Source organism: Drosophila mojavensis, unplaced genomic scaffold (assembly GCF_018153725.1).
Source record: "Drosophila mojavensis isolate 15081-1352.22 unplaced genomic scaffold, ASM1815372v1 contig_136, whole genome shotgun sequence".
NCBI lineage: Eukaryota > Metazoa > Arthropoda > Insecta > Diptera > Drosophilidae > Drosophila > Drosophila mojavensis.
The window spans coordinates 5,056,523-5,079,927 of NW_025318667.1; the positions used below are offsets into that span (position 1 = coordinate 5,056,523).

Below are 23,405 nucleotides of genomic sequence, written 5' to 3' on the forward strand. Positions count from 1 at the left end.
AAAAAAAAAAAAACATTTTGTTCAATTTTCTTCCTGGTTATTTCCGTTTGAGCTATGCACGACATTTATCGTTTTAAAATTATTCAAGTCGCCAAGCACCGGTGAATAAGTAGGTACGTTTTATGCATAATAGATCGTATGCAGCAACAATAGTCGAGACAAATCCACAAGTTCGCGATGAATATTTGTAGGTACACTTCCATGCATGCGAGATCGTACAAAATGCCATTCGTTAGTCAAGTTGCCGACCATTAATTCAGCAGCGGTTGCAGTCGAGTTGCAAACCTTGGGCGACAGTGTAGGTACATTTCCGTAGTCAAGCTGTGAACCATCGATAAAGAAGGTACACAGCTAAAAAGATCATATGCATCAGCTAAGTTATTCAACCTCCACTTTATAGCAGATATTTCAGCCAAGTTGCAAACCAGCATACATTGTACAGTCAAGATTGCAATTCAACAGATCAGAGTCAACAGATGAATAATCAAGTTAATAACCAGCAGTGAATTAAATAGCATTTATTTTACAGTTACAAAATACGAATAATTTATTGAACTTATTTGTTTGTTGTTGCTGGTTGCCTTGTATGTGTTGATCTTAAATGTTAGCAGGCGTTTAAGTTAAATTAAGCATTAAACTAACATTAAAAACAAAAAAGTCGCGCGGGCTGAACTGAGCTAGAGCATAAATTGAGCTGAGTCTGCACATGAACCAAACTGAGCTTGAACATGAACATGAACATGAACCGAGCTGAGCGAACTTGCGATTGAGCTTTCATTCGTTACTGCCGTTAGATTTTAATGAATAAAAAAAAAAAAGAAAATATAACAAAAAAAAAAAAAAATAATAATAATAATAATAAAATATTATTTTAAAAACAACTCTCCACACAAATTGCACTTAAATCTTAAACTACACTAAGTTGGCTTTCGTGGTGGGTGCGCTGCTTGCTGTTTGCTTTGATTCTTAGTTTTTTCGTTTTTCTCTTAATAATTTTTCTTTTTTGGGTGCGCATGACTAAAAAATTTGTTCCGCTTATCGGCTGTTGAATCTAAACAGAACAGAACAGATCGCTGCTCGGCTTTGATGCTGAAACTCTTTTAATGCGTGGCTCCCGATCTGTGCGCCAGGAATAGGAAATATGTGCCCGCTGCATAGGCCAGGAAATTGAATAGGCCAAAAACGCCGCCCGCTACATTTGCATTGCGTCCGTTAGCATTTGATTCGGCCCATCTGGCCAGCTGTACAATAAATCCAATAAAGTAGAGCAGGGTCAGCACAGCAGTTGTCAGTAGTTCCTGCAGGAAGAAAACAGTGTAGGAGAGAAAGAGAGAGATAGAGACGAGTAAGTGATAGGAGCTCGAGTGTGACCAGCTGTGTGACTTACTGAAAATATCCAGTTAACGGCCACGTTGAGCGCCTCGCGTATGCCCAGGAAATATGCGGCAATCAGCAAGAAGGTAATTATGAAAGAGATGACAACGGCGAATAGGAAGAAGCTCGTTGCTGCCGCCTGTGCGGGCGAGACGCATGCCATGCAAATGATGCCCAATATCTGCAATGAAAAAGTAAAAATTCCGACCATTCATAAATATAACACACAAGCAAAAGTTCCTCAATTGACATTTAATGTTTTTTTTTTTTTTTTTTTTTGGGTGACATGATGTCACCTTAAGCAATTGAGCAATAGCAACCAGTTAATTGTCATACATAAATACTAAATAACTAAATCGAGCTGAGCTGAGAACCTGTAAAGTAAGCAACGTTTCAACCGACCGCGCAATACTCTAAGCACGGAATCGAGCTCGTTTCACATATTAATTTCTATACTTTAAACAGGGCAATGCATTGTCGACCCGCTCAGTACAGATACATTTACATATGCACATATTCTGCTTTAAGTCTGGTTGAACATACAGTGAAACGAACCAATATACTCTCAGAAGCCAGTTCGTGAACTGAGTATAAATATGGTAGCGCTGCACTTTGACGCCCAGTTTCGTCTGACTGTGTGCGTATGTGTGTGTGTTTGTGTGGGCGCCGACACAGATTTCGATGACATGCCCATTTAGGTTTCTGATTTGTTGTAATATTTTTGCTTGCAATTAAATAGCAATAAGCATTAGGCGGCAGTCGCGCAAGCACAGGTGTGCGCACGCAGCTTTCTGTGTTGTTGTTGTTATTGCGCTGGCTAAAACAAAAGGCAGACGAAAAGTGAAAGCTGAAAGTTGCAGACATTGCCAAAGCCAAAGGCGACCTGTTGCTAATAACAACAACAGCCACAGCGACTGAAGTCAACTGGTTCTTGTTTATGTTATTGTTTGTCTTTCGTTTGTGTTTTGTTTTTCTTATGCGCCGCTACACACACACACACACACGCGCGCACTCATACCCACGCATCATATCTGTGAACGTGAAGTAAAAGCGCCGCCTGTCGCCCAAAAGTTGATTGATCTGCAATGTGCCTTGCAGCTTGCACTTGACCACAGACATTTGGGTTTATTTCTTCTTATTTTTTTAGTGTATGCTGGCAACTCTGACTGGCAAAAGTCAGCTAGAAAAATTTGCGTCATCACGTTTCAGAAATAAAAATAAATCTCGTATATGTGGGCAATTATGTATTTTCTAAAATATAAATACATATCACAGTTCGCACTATACATATACATATGTATGCACATATATTTATACATACATTTAGCAATGGAAATGTATTTATGTTAGACAACTTAATGCTTCATAGCCCAGACACTGGCCCAAATTCAGAATTAGATTGAGAATCATATTCAGTTTTGATACGTTTGCTCGGTAAATAATCAAATGCTTTATTTGCCCTGTGAAGCATGAAAATCGCTTGATCGATGGCGCATGACAGCAAAAGCTGTGTAACTATGTACATATATCGTCATTTATATATACATATATATATGTATATGCGTACATACAAGTATGAATATCGATAACTTTGTATGCATATATAAATGCTCATATTTCAGTAAAAAGGATGCGCTATGGCGGCTTTTGACTTTTGCCGCTCTATAGTCACACGCACACTTACACACCGCTTTGCTTAGACGATACACAAGATAACGGTCACAGTCGTCGCATTTGTTGCGCACACTCAGCGCGCTTCTAATGCAACTTTATGACGTCAGCAAATAACATGTAAACAAAACAAGCCAAGCCAAAATGTGTGCCTGGGTTAAAAACACAAATAAAAGCGAAAACGTAATTTACGTTTATGACAGCGTCAATTCGTACTTTAAGATGAGCTCATGAGTGCGCATTGGCACTTAGTCAACATTCAGAATTTAAGCTATAAATTACATATTTTGCATATTTCTATTGGAATCGAAACAAGAAATTCCTAGAGCAACACAGAATGTGTGTGTGTGTGTGTGTGTGTGTGTGTCATAGTTGGGGGCCATTAATAATTTGAACAATGTAAGTGGCTGGCAAAACTAGCGCTGCTTTGCATATACGGGTGTATATGGCCGATCTTACGTAATGCCTATATCAAAATATTTTTGGAAAATAGTCAAAAAAAAAAAAAAAAAAATCGTGGGCAAAATATTTCGGTTCTTATCGTGCCCAGCCGCAATTTGCATATATGTAGCTTTAAATCATACACACACACACATATATATATGAATATGTATGTTTGCTTGTGTGTAACGACTCTGCCACGACATAAATACCAATGTTTGTGTGAGTGTGCAAGTGTTTACAACAACAACAGGTTTGTCAACATGCTGCACAAATGTTTGACCAACATTATTAATAAAGAACAACAACAACAACAACAAAAACAACAAACTAGTCAGAGTTTCCGTTAGCTTTTGGCTGACTGGAACTGGAACTGGAACCGACCGATGTCGCACAATCTTATCGCCCTTATAGTCATAGTCCGTTGATATCGGCAGCCGGCTGGTGTGCTGGCCTATCACTTTGTTTATTGTTGTTTGATGGTCGATAAGATGAACATAAATAGAATTTCAACTGAGGCAACTAAGGCAGCTAAGGCAACTTAAGCGTCAAGTGAGCCACACTGATCGCATGAGTAATAAAGCCAATACAGGACGAACACTTGGTGAACACCTGGTGGCCTAACACAGCGAGAGAGTGAGGGAGGTAGAGAGAGAGAGAGAGCAGAATTGGGAGATAGTGGTATTTCGGTGGATTTCATTGTTATCTTCCAGTTAGCGTTTTGTTCACTTTAACAATGGCCATTATCGCCCTGTTATCGCTGCGTGTATGAATAATGCGCCCAATGAGTCACATGAAACAGGGCTATTCAGGATTATTGGCCAATTACTAATCTATTTATCGATTCAAGCTTATGCATATATATTAGAACTCAATCAGTTATCATAATATAATAAAGCTATTATCCAATGCTGGCATTTAATAGTTAGGCAAATATTTGCGGATAGTTCCAAACAACCTGATTTGGATTTGTGCATTTGTGAACGGAATGTGTTCAGTTCCAGTGCGTAACTAGTTCCCTTTGAAATATGAAGTGGAACAGAATCTCATATAGGTAGCTCAATTTGTTTTGCTAGAGATTTATGATAAAAGATATTTAAAAGCTTTTCTATAGATGTTTATACAAACCTATGTAAAAGTCTATAATAGTTGAGAGAACTACTAAGAAGAGAAAAAAAACCTAAAAAATTAGCAACACTTTTCAAGCTATGCCTTGCATATCATTTATCATAATTGAATAAGCCTAAAATGAAATAAATTTACTATTGTATAATCGATATATGCATAATTTCTATATCAGTTTTAGCCACTCTACTTATTTGTATAGGCCATGTGTGCTTAAGCAGCTCCATCACATTATCGAAGCGTAACGAAACGAAAAAGAAAAAGTAGCAACTGTAGATAAGATTGGAATGAAAAGTGCATTTATTGCCTTATTAGGCTCTCTAATCAATAACAACAATAGCAAAGCAATTTTCAGTTAAAGGAATCGAAAATTAGGCGCAATTTACGATTGGCTAACATGGGAATCGCATAGAGCGCTGCAGCAATTAGCTAGTGAATATTTTATACCCAATTGGCGAATGGGTAGGAGCAGGGTCAAGGTGGGCTAAACGTAAAGCTCTTAATGTGATTTGGAAAATGATATAATTGTCTCGGATTTGTGGGTCTCTCGAAATGTAGCGCCCTATTGATTTTGTTCGCCACAATTTGTGGTTAATAATTGGAAAAGTGTGCATTATTAATGCGCATGTGTCCTTGTTAACGGTAACATACACGTGTTATAGCCAGTACGTATGCGTGTACGTGTGTGTGTGTGTGTGTATTAACAGTGGCACTGAAGCTTGCTGAAAAAAAAAAAAATACAAAAACAATCGCTGTCTGATCAAGCTTTCACCGCATTTTTTTTCTAACTTGCAGCAACAAATGCGGTGTGTGTTTGTGGCTGAGTGTGTGTGTGTGTGTGTCACACATTATTGTTGTTGCTGTACTTGTTGTGGTCGCGTGTTGGCGGCCACCTGTGGGCGGGCGGCCGCATATGCACAGTAAAATATAATACTAAGAAATATGACTTGTCATTTGATATTTTTGTCTGATTTTTTTTTATAGTAGATTTAAGTTGAATTTCCAAACATTCTTGCAATTTAATTTAAATGAAATTCAATTCATTTCATTCCTTCAACTTCCTTTCTGTTCCTGTGGATTGATCCTCTGCCTTAGCTTAGTGACAAGGCCGGCGGCTGTTAAACGAGCAGTTGCTGGTTCGATGCTCAGCTCGGATTAATTAAAAACTTTTTTTAACTTGATTTTATTATTATTATTTTGTTTTTTAACTTGCTTTAATAATTTTTTTTTTTTTAATTTCTTACTTTCTTCAATTTTATAATCAAGAAAGAAAAACGTCATTTGCAATTTTTTTTCGAGCATTTAAACACATATTATGTGGTATGTGCCCATAGTATAAATAGGTATATATACTTTGCATACATATATATATGTACATATGTATGTAGCTGCAGTTAATTTAGTTCATGTTTTCATTGCGGTTCTTGTGGGTTGTCGGCATTCGCATGGCTAACTGGTGGCGGCTTCCCACGCGCCCGCAATTGGGCTTACATATAACCATATATACATATATAAATATTTATATATAAGACATGTATATACATATACATATATGTATATATATACCATATATGAACATACTCTATATAAAATAGCTGTGAAATCGTACAGCTGTACAATTTTAACTACTTTTTGATACTTTTTTGTTAGAAAATTCACTTTTATAAATTACATTCTTGATTTAAAAGTCATTAACAGATATGTATAAACACATATGTATGTGTATGTATATAGAGTTGGAATCAAGTTATTTCGACCACATGCCTTGCTCACATGGTGCCCTTTTAACATGGTTATCTTATCCGTCTAATGAGATCCTGACACACACATACATTCACACACACACATACATTCAAACTACAGATAGTTAATGATATATATATAGGAAATCTAGCATGACGGCAAAATACCCTGTTTTCTTTGCACTTGCCTCTATCATATGTAAATATTTATCCGCTGAAACAAAGATCAAAATCATTTCTGATATATGATTAACTAAATATATAACAGTAACATTTATTTCAGATGCAGTCTTACGTTTGTATCTATCTGTTTAACTATCTGCCTATACTTCTATATCTATATAAATCCATCGATTTTAGCAACTAATTTTTTCATGAAATTGAATGTCTGTTAATTAACATTAATATCATTTTATAATATATGAATCTTGAGAGACTTGTCTAATAATTTAATCGAGAAGCGAATAACCAAACGTTTTTACTATCCATCTCAGTCATTTGATAATTTGTATTGCTTTTAATCGTAAAGAAATTATTAAAATGAGATTCTTCGACGATATCTCTCTGATTTATAATTATTTTATCTATTTCATTCTAATAGAATACCCTCAATGTTGAAGCCTTTCTAATTTATACAGGGTATTTACTTGGGGCAAAGATGGCGGCCAGCTGGCGTGAAATGTGCATTAATTGACAGAAGGCATTGAGAAATCTATAGATAAAAGTTCAATTTACACAGATAAGCTGTGTAGGTGGCAAGCGCCGAGGAGGCGGCCGGGCGGACGATCGTAGAGGTGGACGGGCAATGCGGCGTATACGCAATGCCGTATCATGTTCGCTGTTTCCATGTGCTGTGGCTACTTTCGTAGTGTGTGTCGGGCTCATCAATTGCAAAGAGAGTATATTCGCTGTAGATATAATAGTCATTTGGCGGATCGCTCGAAGTTGTGGCAAAGTCAGAGCGAATTACTTTCACTAAGGGAATCACGGAGTTAAATCTATATTATGCAATAGACGTGAGTGAAAATTACTTTGTCTTCGATTTCCATAGAAAGTAAAATTGTTGATATAATAATTTATTGATATATTGTAAAAATCGATTGTGAACTATCGTTAAAAAGTATTAGGCAGTCTGTTATGCCCAGCTGCAGATGCAAGCTGTTCTAATTAGCTATTTGGGCCAGTTGAAGAGGGAAGGGCTGATGGGAGGGCAGGCAGGGGGAAGGGGACTGTCACCGAGCTTAAGTGCCATTTGTTGTACTATATAGGCATGCACATATATACATATGTATGTATGTATGTATGTATGTAGGTAGTTAGACACATACATACATATGTATCAATGTACTTACCAATTGGACAATCTTGATGAGGCCCGGCGCAGTTTTAAAATAATCGAGATTCAAGCGAATGGCGCTCCAGAAGTTGCCATTGTCACCGGCTGAGGGATTGCCGCCAGGTGGGCCAGTTGTTGTTGTTGTGCGCTCGACGGTGACGACGGTCTCGACCATTTTGTTGTTGTTGTTAACAATAAAACTTGAACTTTAATAACTAGAAAACTATTTCAAAAAAATATATATGTATAGATATTCGGAATTCAATTTATATATAGAGACACACAATGTATATATGTAAACAGCACTCGTATAGATCTCACAAGCGATCTTGTCTTTAGAATTGTCACAAAAAAACAAGACAAAAAATATGCATAGATTTACGCTATATGCTATAGATACATGTGCACATATACATAAATATATGTATATATTTAAATAGGATTATATATACTATATTTATACTATATACAAGAGCTGCGCGCGTTTTATACCAGCTAGTTAACAAATCGTATTTATATATAAATACTTTTATTTTTGATTTATGAATGACTGCCAAGCGATGCGATTGCTGTGTCCACGGCTAACGAGACGCGTCTAACGACTGACGGCCACAACTGACACTGACTCTGACTCTGACTCTGATTACTGCGGTCGCTGTCGCAGTCTCTGCCTGCTGCTGCTGTATAACGGTTAACTGCACAATAAATGCTGCTTGTGTTTCATTTTGTCGTTTTCTAGCACTAAATACCAAAACAAATACTTAAATCGCTCTCTACTTCATGCTCTCTCTCTCTCTCACTCTCTCTCGCTCTCGCTCTCTCTTTGCGCTCTGCCGATCGGCTGGACAGCCCTTTGCTGGCATACATTGCTTTTGAGTGTATGTGTGTTAACCCACTGCACCCCACACACAAAGCGAATCAGGTTTTCTGATGCCGACAAAAGCCGAATGTTACACGAGCGTGAGTAATCGGCAACATTGTTAAAAATCACTTGGCTACACTGTGCGGACTACGCACACATTCCAACGTGTACCCACACACCGGCACACACTCATGGTACGCAAACTCTATGTCAAAAAGATTGCAAAAAGTAATGTGTTAGCCTTTTGCTGACGTCACAAGGTAAGTATTTTGTATTTCAGCACATGGACATCATCATCGCATAGTTTTATACATGTATGAACGTAATCGGAAGTGCTTCAAATACAAAAATGAAACATGAAGTCATAAAATTGAAATGTTTCCATATTACATTCGCGCTTTTTACTAAAGTATGTTTAGTCGAAATTCTACCGTCTTCGTTGTACTATTTAATATCGTTATTATTAATTAATATATATGTTTAATGCGAAGTAGCTAAGCTAATTTAAATATTGAAAATATGACATAAAATTTATACCTATTAATGGCGCAATTCATTTGAATAAAGTTTGGGTTACCGATCGATCACAGTGTGAACATATTCTAGAGATAGAAAATACCATAAACGGCATATACTTTGCGCAGAACTATCGGAATTGCGAACACTGTTAGAGCTGCTTTGTCTGCTATCGAAATAATATTCGATTGTTATGTGCGACACATTATTCGGCAATCAAGTTATTTGGATTAAGTTCATATTGTTTAAAGATAATCAGATAATCATATTTACGTTATGCTTAATAATGAATTAATTATGCTAATTACTATGAGCAATAATTAATGTAAGGCACAATCGCAACAACTGTCAACGGTTATTTCACATGAAAATACCACACGATCATTATTTTAAAAATTAGGTGAACATATACGACAAAAATACCAAATAATATAAGCGTGACCGTTTGCCGCTAGAAAATGCCCATTTTGGTATATTTCGGGGCAAAATTTAGTGTGATCGTAAAATAGGTGAACAATTTGCTGTGACGCTGCCATTTGGATTTGGGCTCTGTTAAAAATCCACAAAACAAAAAATCGTGTAACCAAGTCTTCTCGGCTGCGTCCAGCCAAAAGTAAACCAAAAAAATAAGGAAAAAGAACTGTTGCAACTGTTGCATGCGCACAGCGCAAACAACAATCAATGTGCCACACATTGCATGTTTACAAACACAACGAAATCGCTGCTGCTGCTGCTGCTGTTGCTGTCGCTGCTGCTGCTGTTTCTGCTGCTGCTTGTTTCGCCAAAAAACTTGCTGCCAAAAAAAGTTGAGGAAAGCGAAAAATAGATGTATTAAATAAACTATACAAATATAACGGAACGGCTCAATCGTGCAAGTACTTAAACATTAGTGCCAGTTGACGAGGCGAATTACAAACACATTTACCTGGACATTGGCACACACATATATCTGCATGTATATATAAGTTAAATATACATATATAAATATATTATATATAATAAATATTATATATTAATATTCTATATATAATATTTAAATTATATATGCGTATAGATATATAAATATACATATATAGTGTGCGCCTGCCTGGGCTGTCGTTCTCGTCTCTGCCCGCATGTGGCGTTGGCTACCGACGGCTGTCGAAGCTGTCGCTTAGGCATTTGCATCTGCTACTCCTTCGCAGACCATTTGAATCCTCAAGTGGTTGACGAAATACAAAAACAACAACAACAACGAGGAATACACGCAACAACAAAAACCCGCTCGTGACCTCATCAACAGTCCATCACTAACAAGACCAACAGCAACAGCAACAAAAACAACAGTTATTGCCCAGCTGGGCTTCATCTTCAGGTGAGCGGCAAACAGCATTTATTTAGGAATATTTTCCATGTATAACTAATTTTAATACATATTATATCTATTTTTTGTTTGTTTTTTGGTGTTGCAGCAACAATCCTTGTGCAGTGGAGCAACGGCTTTTAAGGCGTACCTTAGCAGCAGGTAAGATGCTGCGCATTCGGCGTGATCTTAGATAATTATGCCCTGTACCTTTAGTTATTTAGAGTGGGGTATGTTCGTGGAAATTGACATACTAGTTATATATATTCACATGTGTGTATGTTTATTCTCGCGTTTGTCAGAGTACAGTGAGCATTCATTATGAGCAACAGGTACAAATCTGCGCTCAAACCATATGGTGTAAAAGCACTTAAAATAAGTTTAACAAATTCGTGTATTCCAAAAGACTTAAGTGAATCATATATTAAATAGAAGCAGGTACATTTTAAAGTTTATCATTTTGGGTACATTTAGGCATAGTATTTAATACCCAAGCTATGCAAATTGTGAATTCATTCAATATCAAGGCAAAGAGCTAGAAGGTTTATAGTAGTTCGATCTCAACTTCTACACTTCTACACTTTAAGTTTGTATGTGGTACAATACAAAAATATATATTTTATATATCTATATCTATTACCTATTTGCAGTGCTGCTCTAACACATCCACAATAAAGCCAAAGCAGAAGGCGAGGCGAATTGCATGCGGCAGTTGAAAGCCAGACGCAGTGGAAGATTGGACAGGACGTTTACCAATTAGTTTAGAATGGATGTGGAAAGGCGGCGTCGGTGAGTAATACTATATACTAATAGTTACACACATACACACACACACATGCACATGCTCACGCACTGCGACTAGTGTTCAATTAATTGTCTAAAACTGAATGAGTGCTCAGATTTGTTCACTTAAGATTTACAAATTTAGCTAAAAACAAAACAAGTAAATGTGCTCGACAGTTTGAATGATCAACTTGTAGATACCCTATGCACAGCCTTGAGCTTCCTATTTCTGTTGACATATTCATTCAAGTTTTCAATTGATATCCAGAGTTCAGTATCTAAGCGACTTAGCTATGCGCAAAGTTAGGGTATATACAATTCCATCTGGGAACTAATACAATAAGTAATACAAGCAACAGGTATGCAGGTCTACCTTTAAATTACGAACAAGATTAGGATGATCAATAAAAGTTGTCTCTGATACATTCTATGAGTCTACATTGATATCGGACCAAATAAGTTTGAAACGGTATGAAATAAAAGCGAGTTGAATATTTTTACTATGATAGAGTCGGAGAATAATTAGTAAATGTACTACACTGCTTTATAGGTAGAAGTACCTATGTGCCATTTGTTACATGGGCTAGCAATTGATGTCGATATTTATCGATGCTATATGGCTATGTTATATGTTACTAGGTAAATGAGGGTCCATAGTAAATAGCCTTGACAATGGTTTAATCTTGAATATGCTGAATTAATATATAGAAGTACGTACTTTTGAGCTCTGATTGATATCGATATTTATCGATCTTCGCTTAATCAAAGTGTCGATGTCAGAGTGCTCTTTTAGTCTCGTCGATAAATAGCTAAATCAAGCCATGTTACTTGCTGCATAATTCGTAGCATATATAAATATCATGAAACGATATTTATCGATTTCGTCAATTGGGAACAAATTGTAATCGCTCTCAGTTTACCGCTTGTCTTTACTGCTTTTGACAGCATAGCCAATTGCGTGTTCGTACAGGGTATACGAAAAACATCAGTGCTGAAAACACCTAGCATAATCAATGTTCAAAGCGGCAGCGGCAATCAAATTGACAAGCGAGTGAGCAAAACGATTTTGGCCATGCCCGTGCCTGGTGGCCGGGCGGGCGACTTTTCATAAATTTGCCATTTTCGCATTAAAATTTGTAAGCAAACCAAACCAAAAACAAAAACAAAAAACCAAAAAAAATAACTAAAAACAAATAATATATATAATGTATATATATATATATATATATATATATATAGGTAGAAGAAAAAAAAAAAAAACAACAAGCTGCGACTGGGCCAACAAGCAGAGAGCATTATTTCAGTTGCAGGCGGCGCATCGCAGTGCGTGAAACGCGTTTCGCAAAAACTATAAGAGCAAAGATACATATAACTATAGTATATATAAAGAGAGATATAGAGTATATATATCTATAGAGTCGGTGCTCTGTGGACAGAGATATGTGGTATTGGATGCCCGCTGCACTGCATCTGTTAGAGCCGGAACGGTACGTTGCGTATCCTAAAGAAAATCATAAAAAATTTTAGAGAAATTCTTCAATTTTTATAAGCCATATATACACACACCCGCACACATACACACACACACACACACAAACACGCGCACGCACACGCACACACAAAGGGTGAGCACTACAAATGTATTTGAAAAACGGCAAAGGTGCTAAAAACATTTGGCCATAAGCAAAAGCAGCTACGCCAATTGCAATGCACTTGGCCATTAAAAACTAACAGCAACAGAAGCAGCAGCTACAATAACAACAACAACAACTGCAACAAGAACAAAAACAATTTATAATAATAAACTTAAAAATAATAATAGCTTTAACGCATTCGCATTGGCATTGGCACGGAAATGAATTTGAATTTGAATTTCTTTTCATTTTGTTTTTCTCTCTCTGTTTTGTTTTGCTTGTACTGAAGCGCAAAAGAATTATTACGCCAAATTGTTGGAATACCTGGACTAGCCTCTGTGCCTGTGTATCTGTGTGCATCTCTGTGTACATCTCTGTGTCTGTGTGTGTGCCTTTGGCTTTGTATTGGTGCGCCGTTGATAGCTGCCTTAACTAAATGCAGCTGCATTAAGCGTGCGTGTGCTTTGTCTCTGTGTGCGAAAGCTTTCGACTCGAAAGCAAACAGTGAGATTTATACGAAATTTCGAGCTAATCAAAAGACATGCGACAAATCTCTGTTGATGCCGAAAAGGGAATTTCACATTATAGATATCATATATGACTCTGCAGAGCCCACCCCAACAAATGAAAACTGCCTCATCAAGCTTGAGCCCAACTGGTAAGGTTGAATTGCTCTCCGGTTTCAGCAGATGAAGATTGAAGACTCCATCCACTAAACCCTCCTGAGGATTTTCCCTTTGACTGACTTTTTTTTAACGTCGCGTTAATTATACTTACCACATTTAATCATTGTCCAAATGGACAGATTTTAAATACACTTATACACTCAAAAAATATGTATCATATATATATGTATATATTTTTCGAGACTTCAACTTGTTCTCAATTCAAAATATCAACTTGTAACTAGATTTGTATAGGAAAATTCTGATTCTGAATAGTTGGAAATCTTAACTTCATATACATATAAATCACATGAATATGTGTAAGCTTTATATTTTCATTATATGGAAATCATAAACTCAATATTATTTATTATATTTATTATAGCTATTTCAATTATATATTGTTAATATAATAGCTATTTATCTTGATTATGTATAGCCTTATCTATATATAATGAGCTTGACTTTGTGCTATGTGTAAGATATAGATAGATGATCGATTCATCTGTCCTTATCGCAGCTAGAGCCTATGCACGTATTTATATATGTATATATATCGTGGTTAAACTGCATTGAAAAAGTTCCACAATTTTTTATACTTCTTATACTTATCATTTAGGGAATTATTTACACTCTATACAATATAAACATTCAATTCATATTCTGACTAAAATTATATAGTAAAATGATACATAATTACATTTAATGTTGAGCGAGTATTGGACAGTCGACTATGCTCAGCCGATGTAGCTTTTTTTGGGCTAAAAAGTCTAGCTTGAAACGAGCTAAAAAATTTAGGTGCGCGTGCATAAATTAAATTTACAATTATATTGTCTCTAGGTGACGATAATGTTGTCGCAGCATATTGTTGTTGTTGTTGTTGCTATGGTTGTTGTGATTTATTATGTATTTATTATTGTTGTTGCTACTGCTGCTGCGGCTGTTCATAATTATGTTGTTGTAGCCATTGCCAAAAAAAAAAAAGCAAAACAAAAAAAATCTCAAATACAATTTTGAAAATTCCACTTTTCCATGTTGGTTGTTGCCATTTGTTGTTGTTGCAGCCGTTGTTGCTGCTGCTGCTGCTGCTGTTGCTGCTGCTGTTGTTGTTGTTGTTGTCATTTGTATTTGGCTTTTCTGTCAAGCCGTATCGGGCGATGATGAAATCACAACAATTCAAACACCTTTTAGTATCAATTTTGCGCCGTCTGTCATCGGCTCTACAAAACACTTCAAAAGACGATCTCGGTGTCTCTCTCACTCCCTCTCTGTGTCTCTCTCTCGCTCTCTATGTCTCTCAGGCTTATTACTTCTTATATATATATATATATATATATAATAATTGCATCGTTTGGTTGCTGTCAAACGCCGTTTACTTCTTTATCTCTATTTCTACTTATACGCCTCTCTCGCTGTTCGTCTATAATTACCGTTAACACACTCTCTCTTTGTGTCTCTAATTAGTATGACTTTAGCTCTTTGTACTGCCTATATTGCTCTTTATCTGTCTTCCTTTTCTATTTCTCGATCTCTTTTACTCTTAAATTCACTCCCTCTCGCTGTGCCTCTCCCTTTCTTTCTCTCTGTTTGCACTCTCTTTCCCTTACTCTTCTCTCTCTATCTCCAACTCCTACCTTGAACAACTGTCTTCTATCTCCCATTTCCTTTTCACAAGTTGTTTACGTTACGTAATAAACGTTACGTTACGTAGCTGCTCAATATCTTCCTGACTCGAACTTCTATCTATGTTCTGCCCATTTGCTTCCTTGCATTGATTAATGAATGAATTGTTATAGTGTCACAAATATATACAAATATATATACATATATACACATAATGTATATATATATTTACACTCTGGCGATAAGAACTTAATTTGTTAATGAAACTTTTTTGCTTGTGGTTTTTTATGTTTACTCGCAAGAGCTGAGCAGTTTTAAAGTTGTTCAATTAGTTAGTTAATCAAGCAATTAGTCATTCAATTAATCAATCACCAAATCTTAACCAGAAACTTTTAAACTTCCTAAGTTTGCTTCAAAAAATAGCTTAGCAAATTACTCAGCTTTAGGATTTTCGTCAGCCTCTTCTTCTTCTTCTAGCGATAGCATTTGCCCCTTTTGTAGAGTCTGTGGGCGTGGCAATCTGCGTGACTGAGTTATCGTTCATTCAGGGAAACAACATTGCATATTGAAAGACTGAATATCTTATTGCAAGTTCAACGACTATGAAATACCCTATAAAAAGATTGAAAACTGAAAGTTTTAAGAATCGTATCTATATATATTTAGTTAAACAAATTACGCATTAAAAGCTGTACATCTTAAACTAAAAACGTCAAGTAGTTAGACCTAGCTAATATATCCGATGCATTCTTTCTATTATTTGCATTTGTCTGTTTCGCATGCAGCGAACAAGAAAACACGATGCATCGCCGCATAAGTTAACCATATCAAAAATATATATACACATGTATACATAGTAGATATATACATATATATGTATATTTATCAAAGTCAACATGTGGAGCGTTTGCCTCTGCGATAAAGTCAAGGTTCGCAATGCAAGAAAACGAGAAGGAAACGAGAAAATTAAACAATTTATTTGCTCTAACGACCGAAGAGTCTATGCCCTAAATCAATTAGATACAGTAAGGCATGGCTATAATAACCCTACTAGGTATACGATTTTTTTAAGGACTCTAAGTGGAGGCGAATATTATTATATTAATCTAGTATAAGTTCTTACAAAAGGGATATAATATAGTCGTAGGATATGGTTTATGCGCTCTTTATTTATATATAGAGAAGGCTAGGATTACTTGTTTGATATAGTAAGAAGCACTCTTATAGTGTCAAGTTATAGAGAGAGAGAGAGAGAGAGAGAGAGAGAATTCAGCTACGAGCTATAAATCAATTTTATGAACTAGTTCAATAGAGCTCCTTTTATGACTAGTTCATTTTATAGACTGCTACAATTAGCATAAAAGTTAATGAATACGACGTGCCGTAGTTCATTTGAATGAATCAGTGTTAACGAACTAGTTCCAAACTTCAGTGAACAATCTGTACCTCTTAAAACTCAAAATACAATTTTGTCAGACTAGCCAATGGTTTGTAGTAGACTCCTATAATACTGCATGGTCGTAGCGCCTATTTGTCTGTTGTTTTTGAGTCATAAATTCTCTGCGCCCCCCCCCGAGACGGTTCGCTTATATCAATAAAGCATGTGAGTAATCGAACGCGCTTTTTTTCCGCATCATGTAAATAATGAAGCTGATTACGAAAACTTCCAGTTTTATTGTTGTTGCTGTCGGAAGCGGGCTATCATGTCTTTGCAATGACTTAATAACACTATCGAACACTGAAAACCTTTTGGGGGAAAAAATTCCCTCTTTTGAAGGGTTAGATCCATTCTGGATAGCAATAGATAGACCTAATTCAGCACTGCTATCGATACGCATGGTATTCTGATATCATAATGTAGATAAGGATATCATGATCGGTTTTCAAATACTACGATTTTGTTAGGCAGTGTCGCTCAGCTGAACTTAATTGTGAGACAGATACAGACAATTCGGAGAATTCAGTAATAAAAAATCAGTGACATTATATTGGTAGCATTATTTTTATCGCTAATCGCAATCGATAGATATGATTTAAGTGGAAATTAAATATACAGAAAGCCTAAATCAATATGAATTCCTTCGTCATCTTCTATAGAAAACTTAAACAAGCTGTTCTTCGATAAATTATTAAATTAAATTTGTATTAATATAATGTATAATCGCGTTGATCATTAGAAGCTGCTATCGTAATCGTTATCGGCTATCAATCAAGTATAATTTAGCTTGATTGATAAGCAACAAAGTGAGATCGTCTATCGATAAATGTATCAAATTAGATTTCCATTGCTAATGATGAGTTTTTGTTCTTCCTCCTTTATAGAGCGAAGGCGCTGGAGCGCGAGATGCGCGATCCGACCAGCAGCTGCAACGTGGACTGCCTGCTGGACACGGTTTCGGCTCTGGTTAGCGATTGTAGTCACGAATCGCTGAAGCGTTTCAAGAATATCGATCAATATGCATGTAAATGTAAGTATTATAAACTGAGATATATCGTTCATATATGATATTTATACACATATATTTCACTCTCCTTTCAATAATAGATAAGCCCCTGGCACAGCAGATCAATCAGCTGCGCATGAATGTGGATGATTTCGATTTCATTAAACTGATCGGAGCTGGTGCCTTTGGCGAGGTGCAGCTGGTCAGGCATAAGTCATCCAGTCAGGTGTACGCCATGAAACGGCTATCCAAATTTGAGATGATGAAACGTCCGGATTCCGCCTTCTTCTGGGAGGAGCGTCACATTATGGCGCACGCGAACTCCGAATGGATTGTACAATTGCATTTCGCATTCCAGGATAGCAAATACCTGTACATGGTTATGGACTTTATGCCGGGCGGTGATATAGTCACGCTAATGGGTGACTATGATATACCCGAGAAATGGGCCATATTTTACACAATGGAAGTGGTCCTCGCCTTGGACACCATACACAATATGGGCTTTGTGCATCGCGACGTTAAGCCCGACAATATGCTATTGGATAGCTATGGCCATTTGAAGCTAGCCGATTTTGGCACCTGCATGCGCATGGGCCCCAACGGTCAGGTGGTGTCCAGCAATGCGGTGGGCACACCCGACTACATCAGTCCCGAGGTGCTGCAGTCTCAGGGCGTGGACAACGAGTATGGCCGAGAGTGCGATTGGTGGTCGGTGGGCATATTCCTATATGAGATGCTATTCGGCGAGACGCCCTTCTATGCGGACTCACTCGTTGGCACCTATGGCAAAATCATGGATCACAAGAACTCGCTTAGCTTTCCCGCCGAGGTGGAGATCAGTGAGAATGCGAAGTCATTGATACGCGCCTTCCTCACGGATCGGACACAGCGATTGGGTCGCTATGGCATCGAGGACATCAAGGCGCATCCGTTCTTTCGCAACGATACGTGGTCGTTTGATAATATACGACAGAGTGTGCCGCCTGTGGTGCCGGAGCTGACGTCCGACGATGATACGCGCAATTTCGAGGATATTGAACGAGATGAGAAGCCAGAGGAGATGTTTCCGGTGCCCAAGAGTTTCGATGGCAATCATCTGCCCTTCATTGGCTTCACCTATACGGGCGACTATCAGCTGCTGTCGAGTGACACAGTCGATGCCGAATCGAAGGAGTCACAGTCGGTGAACAGCAGCACCAATGCAAATAACAATCATGGACACAATCATCGCCATCGGCCGTCGAATTCGAATGAGCTGAAACGGCTCGAGGCGCTGCTCGAACGGGAACGGGCTCGCTGCGAGGCACTGGAGCAGCAGGACACGAGATTGAGGCAACAACTGGATTTGATCACCAAGCGAGAGGCCGACTTGCAGCGCATTGCGAGCGAGTATGAAATGGATTTGACGCTGAGGCAGCACAACTACAAGGTGGCCATGCAGAAGGTCGAGGTGGAGATTGAGCTGCGCAAGAAGGCGGAGGCGTTGATTGTGGAGACACAGCGGAAGCTGGAGAACGAGCAAAAGACACGCATGCGTGATCTGAATATCAATGAGAAGGTTCTCACGCTCGAGAAACAGCTGCACGACATGGAGCTGAGCTTTAAGAACGAAACGGAGCAAACACAGAAGCTGAAGAAGCAGAATGCCGAGCTGGGCTTCACGCTGAAAACGCACGAGGAGAAGGTGCGCGACTTGGTCGAGCTGAATAAGACGCTGCAGAAGGAGAAGGAGGAGCTCGATCAGGAGAATGCCGACTTGCAGGCGCAGGTGGCGCAGGAGAAAACGCTGCGCTCCCAGCTGAAGGTTGTCCACAAGGAAGCTGAGAACAAGATGCAGACGCTGACAAATGATTTGGAGCGCTCGCTGCAGCGGGAGCAGAAGGCGCAGGAGGATAATCGTGCGCTGCTGGAGAAGATTAGCGAACTGGAGCGAACGCATGCGAGTCTCGATTTCGAGCTCAAGGCCGCACAGGGTCGCTATCAGCAGGAGGTGCGCGCACATCAGGAGACGGAGAAGTCGCGTCTCGTCTCGCGCGAAGAGGCCAATCTGCAGGAGGTGAAGGCCTTACAGTCCAAGCTCAATGAGGAGAAATCCGCACGCATCAAGGCCGATCAGAATTCGCAGGAGAAGGAGCGACAGCTGAGCATGCTGTCCGTTGACTATCGCCAAATCCAGTTGCGTCTACAGAAGCTGGAGGGCGAGTGCCGGCAGGAGTCGGAAAAGGTGGCCGCACTCCAATCCCAGCTGGATCAGGAGCATATCAAACGCAACTCGCTGCTCTCCGAAAGAAGTTTGCACACTTCGGAGGTGGCGCATTTGCGGTCACGAGAGGCTCAGCTGCAGAAGGAGCTGGCGGCGCAACGCGAGGCTAAGCGACGCTTGGAGGAGGATCTAACGCAGCTGAAGGCCACACATCACGAGGCATTGGCCAACAATCGGGAGCTGCAAGCCCAGCTGGAGGCGGAGCAATGCTTCTCGCGCCTGTACAAGACGCAGGCGAACGAGAATCGGGAAGAGAGCGCCGAGCGTTTGTCCAAAATCGAGGATCTCGAGGAGGAACGCGTCTCGCTGAAGCACCAAGTGCAAGTGGCTGTCGCTCGCGCCGATTCGGAGGCTCTTGCTCGCTCCATCGCCGAGGAAACGGTGGCCGATCTCGAGAAGGAGAAAACCATCAAGGAGCTCGAACTGAAGGACTTCATAATGAAGCATCGCAACGAGATCAATGCCAAGGAGGCGACTATAGCCGCGCTCAAAGAAACCGAAGCCGATCTGCACAAGAAACTCAAATCGAAGAGCAGCGAACTGGACGAAATGCTTGCGCAGCACAAGAAACAGCTCGAGGAGCTGCAGCAACAGCGCATCGCCAAGGACGAGGAGATCGCCAAGCTGGGCGAGAAGTGCAAGAACGAAGTGCTGCTCAAACAGGTGGCCGTGGCCAAGCTAACCGAGGTCATGAATCGTCGCGACTCCGACTGGCCAAGTAAGTCTCTCATGTCCATTGCTAATGCGCTCCATATACATATTATTTATTCCTGTATTTTTTAGAACAAAAGGTCAAGGCTCGCTCCACCGCCGAACTGCGCAAAAAGGAAAAGGAGATGCGTCGCTTGCAGCAGGAGCTGTCGCAGGAGCGCGAGAAATACAACCAGATGCTGCTTAAATATCAGGATCTGCAACAGCAGGCCGTCGAGGATCAGCAGGTGAAGCAGAAGATGAGCATGGAGATCGATTGCAAGGCCACCGAAATTGAGCATCTACAGAGTAAGCTCAACGAGACGGCCTCGCTGTCGTCGGCCGACAATGATCCAGAGGATACTCAGGTAAGGCACACACACACACTCACACAGGCACAGACTTTCACTCTGTTTTCTGCTCGGACTCAACTATTTCTTCTCTCACTTACACAGGACTCCGTCTTCGAGGGCGTCTTGTCTGTGCCAAATAAACAGAATCGCCGCCGCGGCCAGAACTGGAAGCGACAATATGTGATCGTCTCGTCCCGCAAAATCATCTTCTACAATACAGAAAATGACAAGAATAAAACAACAGATCCCGTGCTCATACTCGATCTAAGGTATGTCTTTACTCCTCAACTGAGTTTGAGACGGATCTTACCGTATAAACCCTTCGCCTTGCAGCAAAGTCTATCATGTGCGCAGCGTTACCCAAGGCGACGTCATACGCGCCGATGCCAAAGAGATTCCGCGCATCTTTCAGCTGCTGTACGCCGGCGAGGGCGCCTCCCATCGTCCCGATGAGCAGTTGGATGCGACTCTGCATGCCAGCAGCAATGAGGAGCGGCCAGGCACCATTTTGCATAAGGGTAACTTAATTGTGAATTATTAAGCATTAGTTATTTGATGTGGGTCTAGGCGTTAGCCTTGACTGATTGACTGAGCGATTGATTGCCTGATTGATTTGCTGCTAGATTGATGATTTACATTATAGATTGAAAAGCAAACAAATGGTTGACTGTATCGTTAAGCCTGGGCTATAAACATTACTACTGAGTGATTGATGATGATTGATATAAGCTGTATATTTAATCATTTAATACTTGCTTGAGGATTGATTCTAATTAACTGTTTATTGACTATAATATTGACTGTTTATGATCATTTGATCTTTGCTGATTGATTAACTGCCTGATTGATTGACTGATTGAATTCATATTAAGAAACAATCGAATGCAAAGCTTATAAATTATACAAATCTAAACACTAACTAAATTCAACTCTCTCTTTCCTTTGCATCTCCCATCTCACTCACACTCTATGGCTATCCCTGTCTAGGTCATGAGTTTGTTCACATTACGTACCACACGCCATCGTTCTGTGACGTCTGCGCCAAGCCGCTTTGGTCCGTGTTTAAGCCGCCGGCGGCCTACGAATGCAAGAGGTAAGCCTAACAGATATCATTAGTGCGTTCCTTATATACACATCTTCACATTCTCTATCTGATCTCCAATCAAGATGCCGCAATAAGATACACAAGGAACATGTGGACAAACAAGATCCACTGGCGCCATGCAAACTGCATTTGGATCCGCGCAGCGCACGCGACATGCTGCTTTTGGCCAACACGCCCGAGGAGCAATCTCTGTGGGTGGCACGCCTGCTCAAGCGTATACAGAAGAGCGGCTACAAGGCCAACTCATCCAATAACAACACCACAGACGGCAGCAAAATATCGCCCAGGTAAAACAGAGTCAGAGTCCTTTAGAAAGAAACCGGCTCAAAGTCCCCGAAATCCCATTGACGTTGCCAAAACTATTATAGGGAGAACCGTAACCCACTCGCTGCTAATATAAATGGCTTTTTGTGTATCTAATCCTAAGCTAATTGATTTCGTATTTTTCTTTTCTCGCTTGTTTCACAAACTACTCGCTCGTATCGCTCGCTACTCTCGTTCGAATCGAACTACTCGCGCTTCTTCCCTTTGAACTACCCGTTGCGCCCTGCTGCATACCACTACACCAACACACACCATCATCTTGATCATCATCAACTATCCATCTACTATCACCACTCGCTACCCGCCACCGTCGCTGCAGCCAATCGACACGTTCCGCCTACAAGCCGTATGCGCCGAACGTGCAACGTTCTGCCACGCTGCCGGCCAACTCTTCGTTGAAGCAATGAAGCTCGTCTGGCATATACAAAATTAGCTACAGATGCATACACTATACATGTATATTTGTATATGTATAAACTCATTTATATATATGCATATATATATATATATATACACACACAACTAATTGGAGCATGTGTGATGGGGTGGCGCGAGGAAGATGATGCTGCAAATTCATTTCAAATGTTGGAAAGAGAAACACAACAAACAAGCAAACAACAAAAGGTTGTCTTCTAACAGATTGTATCTAATGTTCATACCAACTACTTATAACTAAAATATCTACTTAATTTAACGCTACATAAATGCATACTACTACAACTACAACTACAACAACTACTACTACATCGATCCCGCGTAATATATATTCACATATATAAAAGATATTTTTTGATTCATTTACACTAAAAACAAGAAAACTCTTAAAATGTCAAGTTAAGTTAAAAAAAAAAAAAAAAAAAAAAACAACAACTATAAGTATATGCTCTATAAACAATTGTTTTTGCTATGGCAACGTCAACTTCCACAACCTGAAACGTTAACTGAGTTCTCTATTATATAATCCAATAGGTTCGTAATTTAGCTGTACTTATATACATATATATCAAATATACCATATACTATATAGACTCTATACACATATACTTATATATACAACTTTTTTTTTTTGTATTTCCCAACATTTTTGTTAGTATTTAAGGCTAAGGCAA

At 39.2% G+C, this 23,405-nt stretch overlaps 2 protein-coding genes across 4 annotated transcripts; one reads left to right on the forward strand and one right to left on the reverse strand.

Annotated features, from left to right (window-relative positions):
- Positions 1–503: 503 nt before the first annotated feature.
- LOC6585942 lies at positions 504–8,323 on the reverse strand. Of its 2 annotated transcripts, none has more exons than XM_015160577.3 (4): positions 8,217–8,323; positions 7,706–7,912; positions 1,388–1,555; positions 504–1,298 (listed from the first exon to the last, which is right to left on the reverse strand). In XM_015160577.3, the coding sequence occupies exons 2-4, from the start codon at positions 7,862–7,864 to the stop codon at positions 1,101–1,103; spliced, it is 525 nt and encodes a 174-aa protein (XP_015016063.1). In that variant the 5' UTR covers positions 7,865–7,912; positions 8,217–8,323; the 3' UTR covers positions 504–1,100. The 2 variants fall into 2 exon arrangements, with proteins under 2 accessions (XP_015016063.1, XP_002011566.1); XM_002011530.4 differs by having other exon boundaries at positions 8,182–8,309.
- Positions 8,324–10,102: 1,779 nt separating this feature from the next.
- Positions 10,103–23,077, forward strand: LOC6585943 (rho-associated protein kinase 2). Of its 2 annotated transcripts, XM_002011531.4 has the most exons (11): positions 10,104–10,421; positions 10,519–10,571; positions 11,060–11,198; positions 17,437–17,582; positions 17,660–20,542; positions 20,608–20,882; positions 20,970–21,136; positions 21,201–21,385; positions 21,855–21,960; positions 22,035–22,259; positions 22,616–23,077. In XM_002011531.4, the coding sequence occupies exons 3-11, from the start codon at positions 11,176–11,178 to the stop codon at positions 22,701–22,703; spliced, it is 4,098 nt and encodes a 1,365-aa protein (XP_002011567.1). In that variant the 5' UTR covers positions 10,104–10,421; positions 10,519–10,571; positions 11,060–11,175; the 3' UTR covers positions 22,704–23,077. The 2 variants fall into 2 exon arrangements, with proteins under 2 accessions (XP_032588985.1, XP_002011567.1); XM_032733094.2 differs by having other exon boundaries at positions 10,103–10,421; positions 20,608–21,136.
- Positions 23,078–23,405: the final 328 nt, after the last annotated feature.

Coding starts and splice junctions, on each gene's coding strand:
- LOC6585942 (XM_015160577.3), bottom strand. CDS start 7,864: ATGGTCGAGACCGTCGTCACCGTCGAGCGCACAACAACAACAACTGGC. Junction 1,556..7,705: donor TCATCAAGATTGTCCAATTG/GTAAGTACATTG, acceptor TTTTCATTGCAG/ATATTGGGCATCATTTGCAT. Junction 1,299..1,387: donor CCGTTAACTGGATATTTTCA/GTAAGTCACACA, acceptor TTCTTCCTGCAG/GAACTACTGACAACTGCTGT.
- LOC6585943 (XM_032733094.2), top strand. CDS start 11,176: ATGGATGTGGAAAGGCGGCGTCG. Junction 17,583..17,659: donor CGATCAATATGCATGTAAAT/GTAAGTATTATA, acceptor TTTCAATAATAG/ATAAGCCCCTGGCACAGCAG. Junction 20,543..20,607: donor TCGCGACTCCGACTGGCCAA/GTAAGTCTCTCA, acceptor TGTATTTTTTAG/AACAAAAGGTCAAGGCTCGC.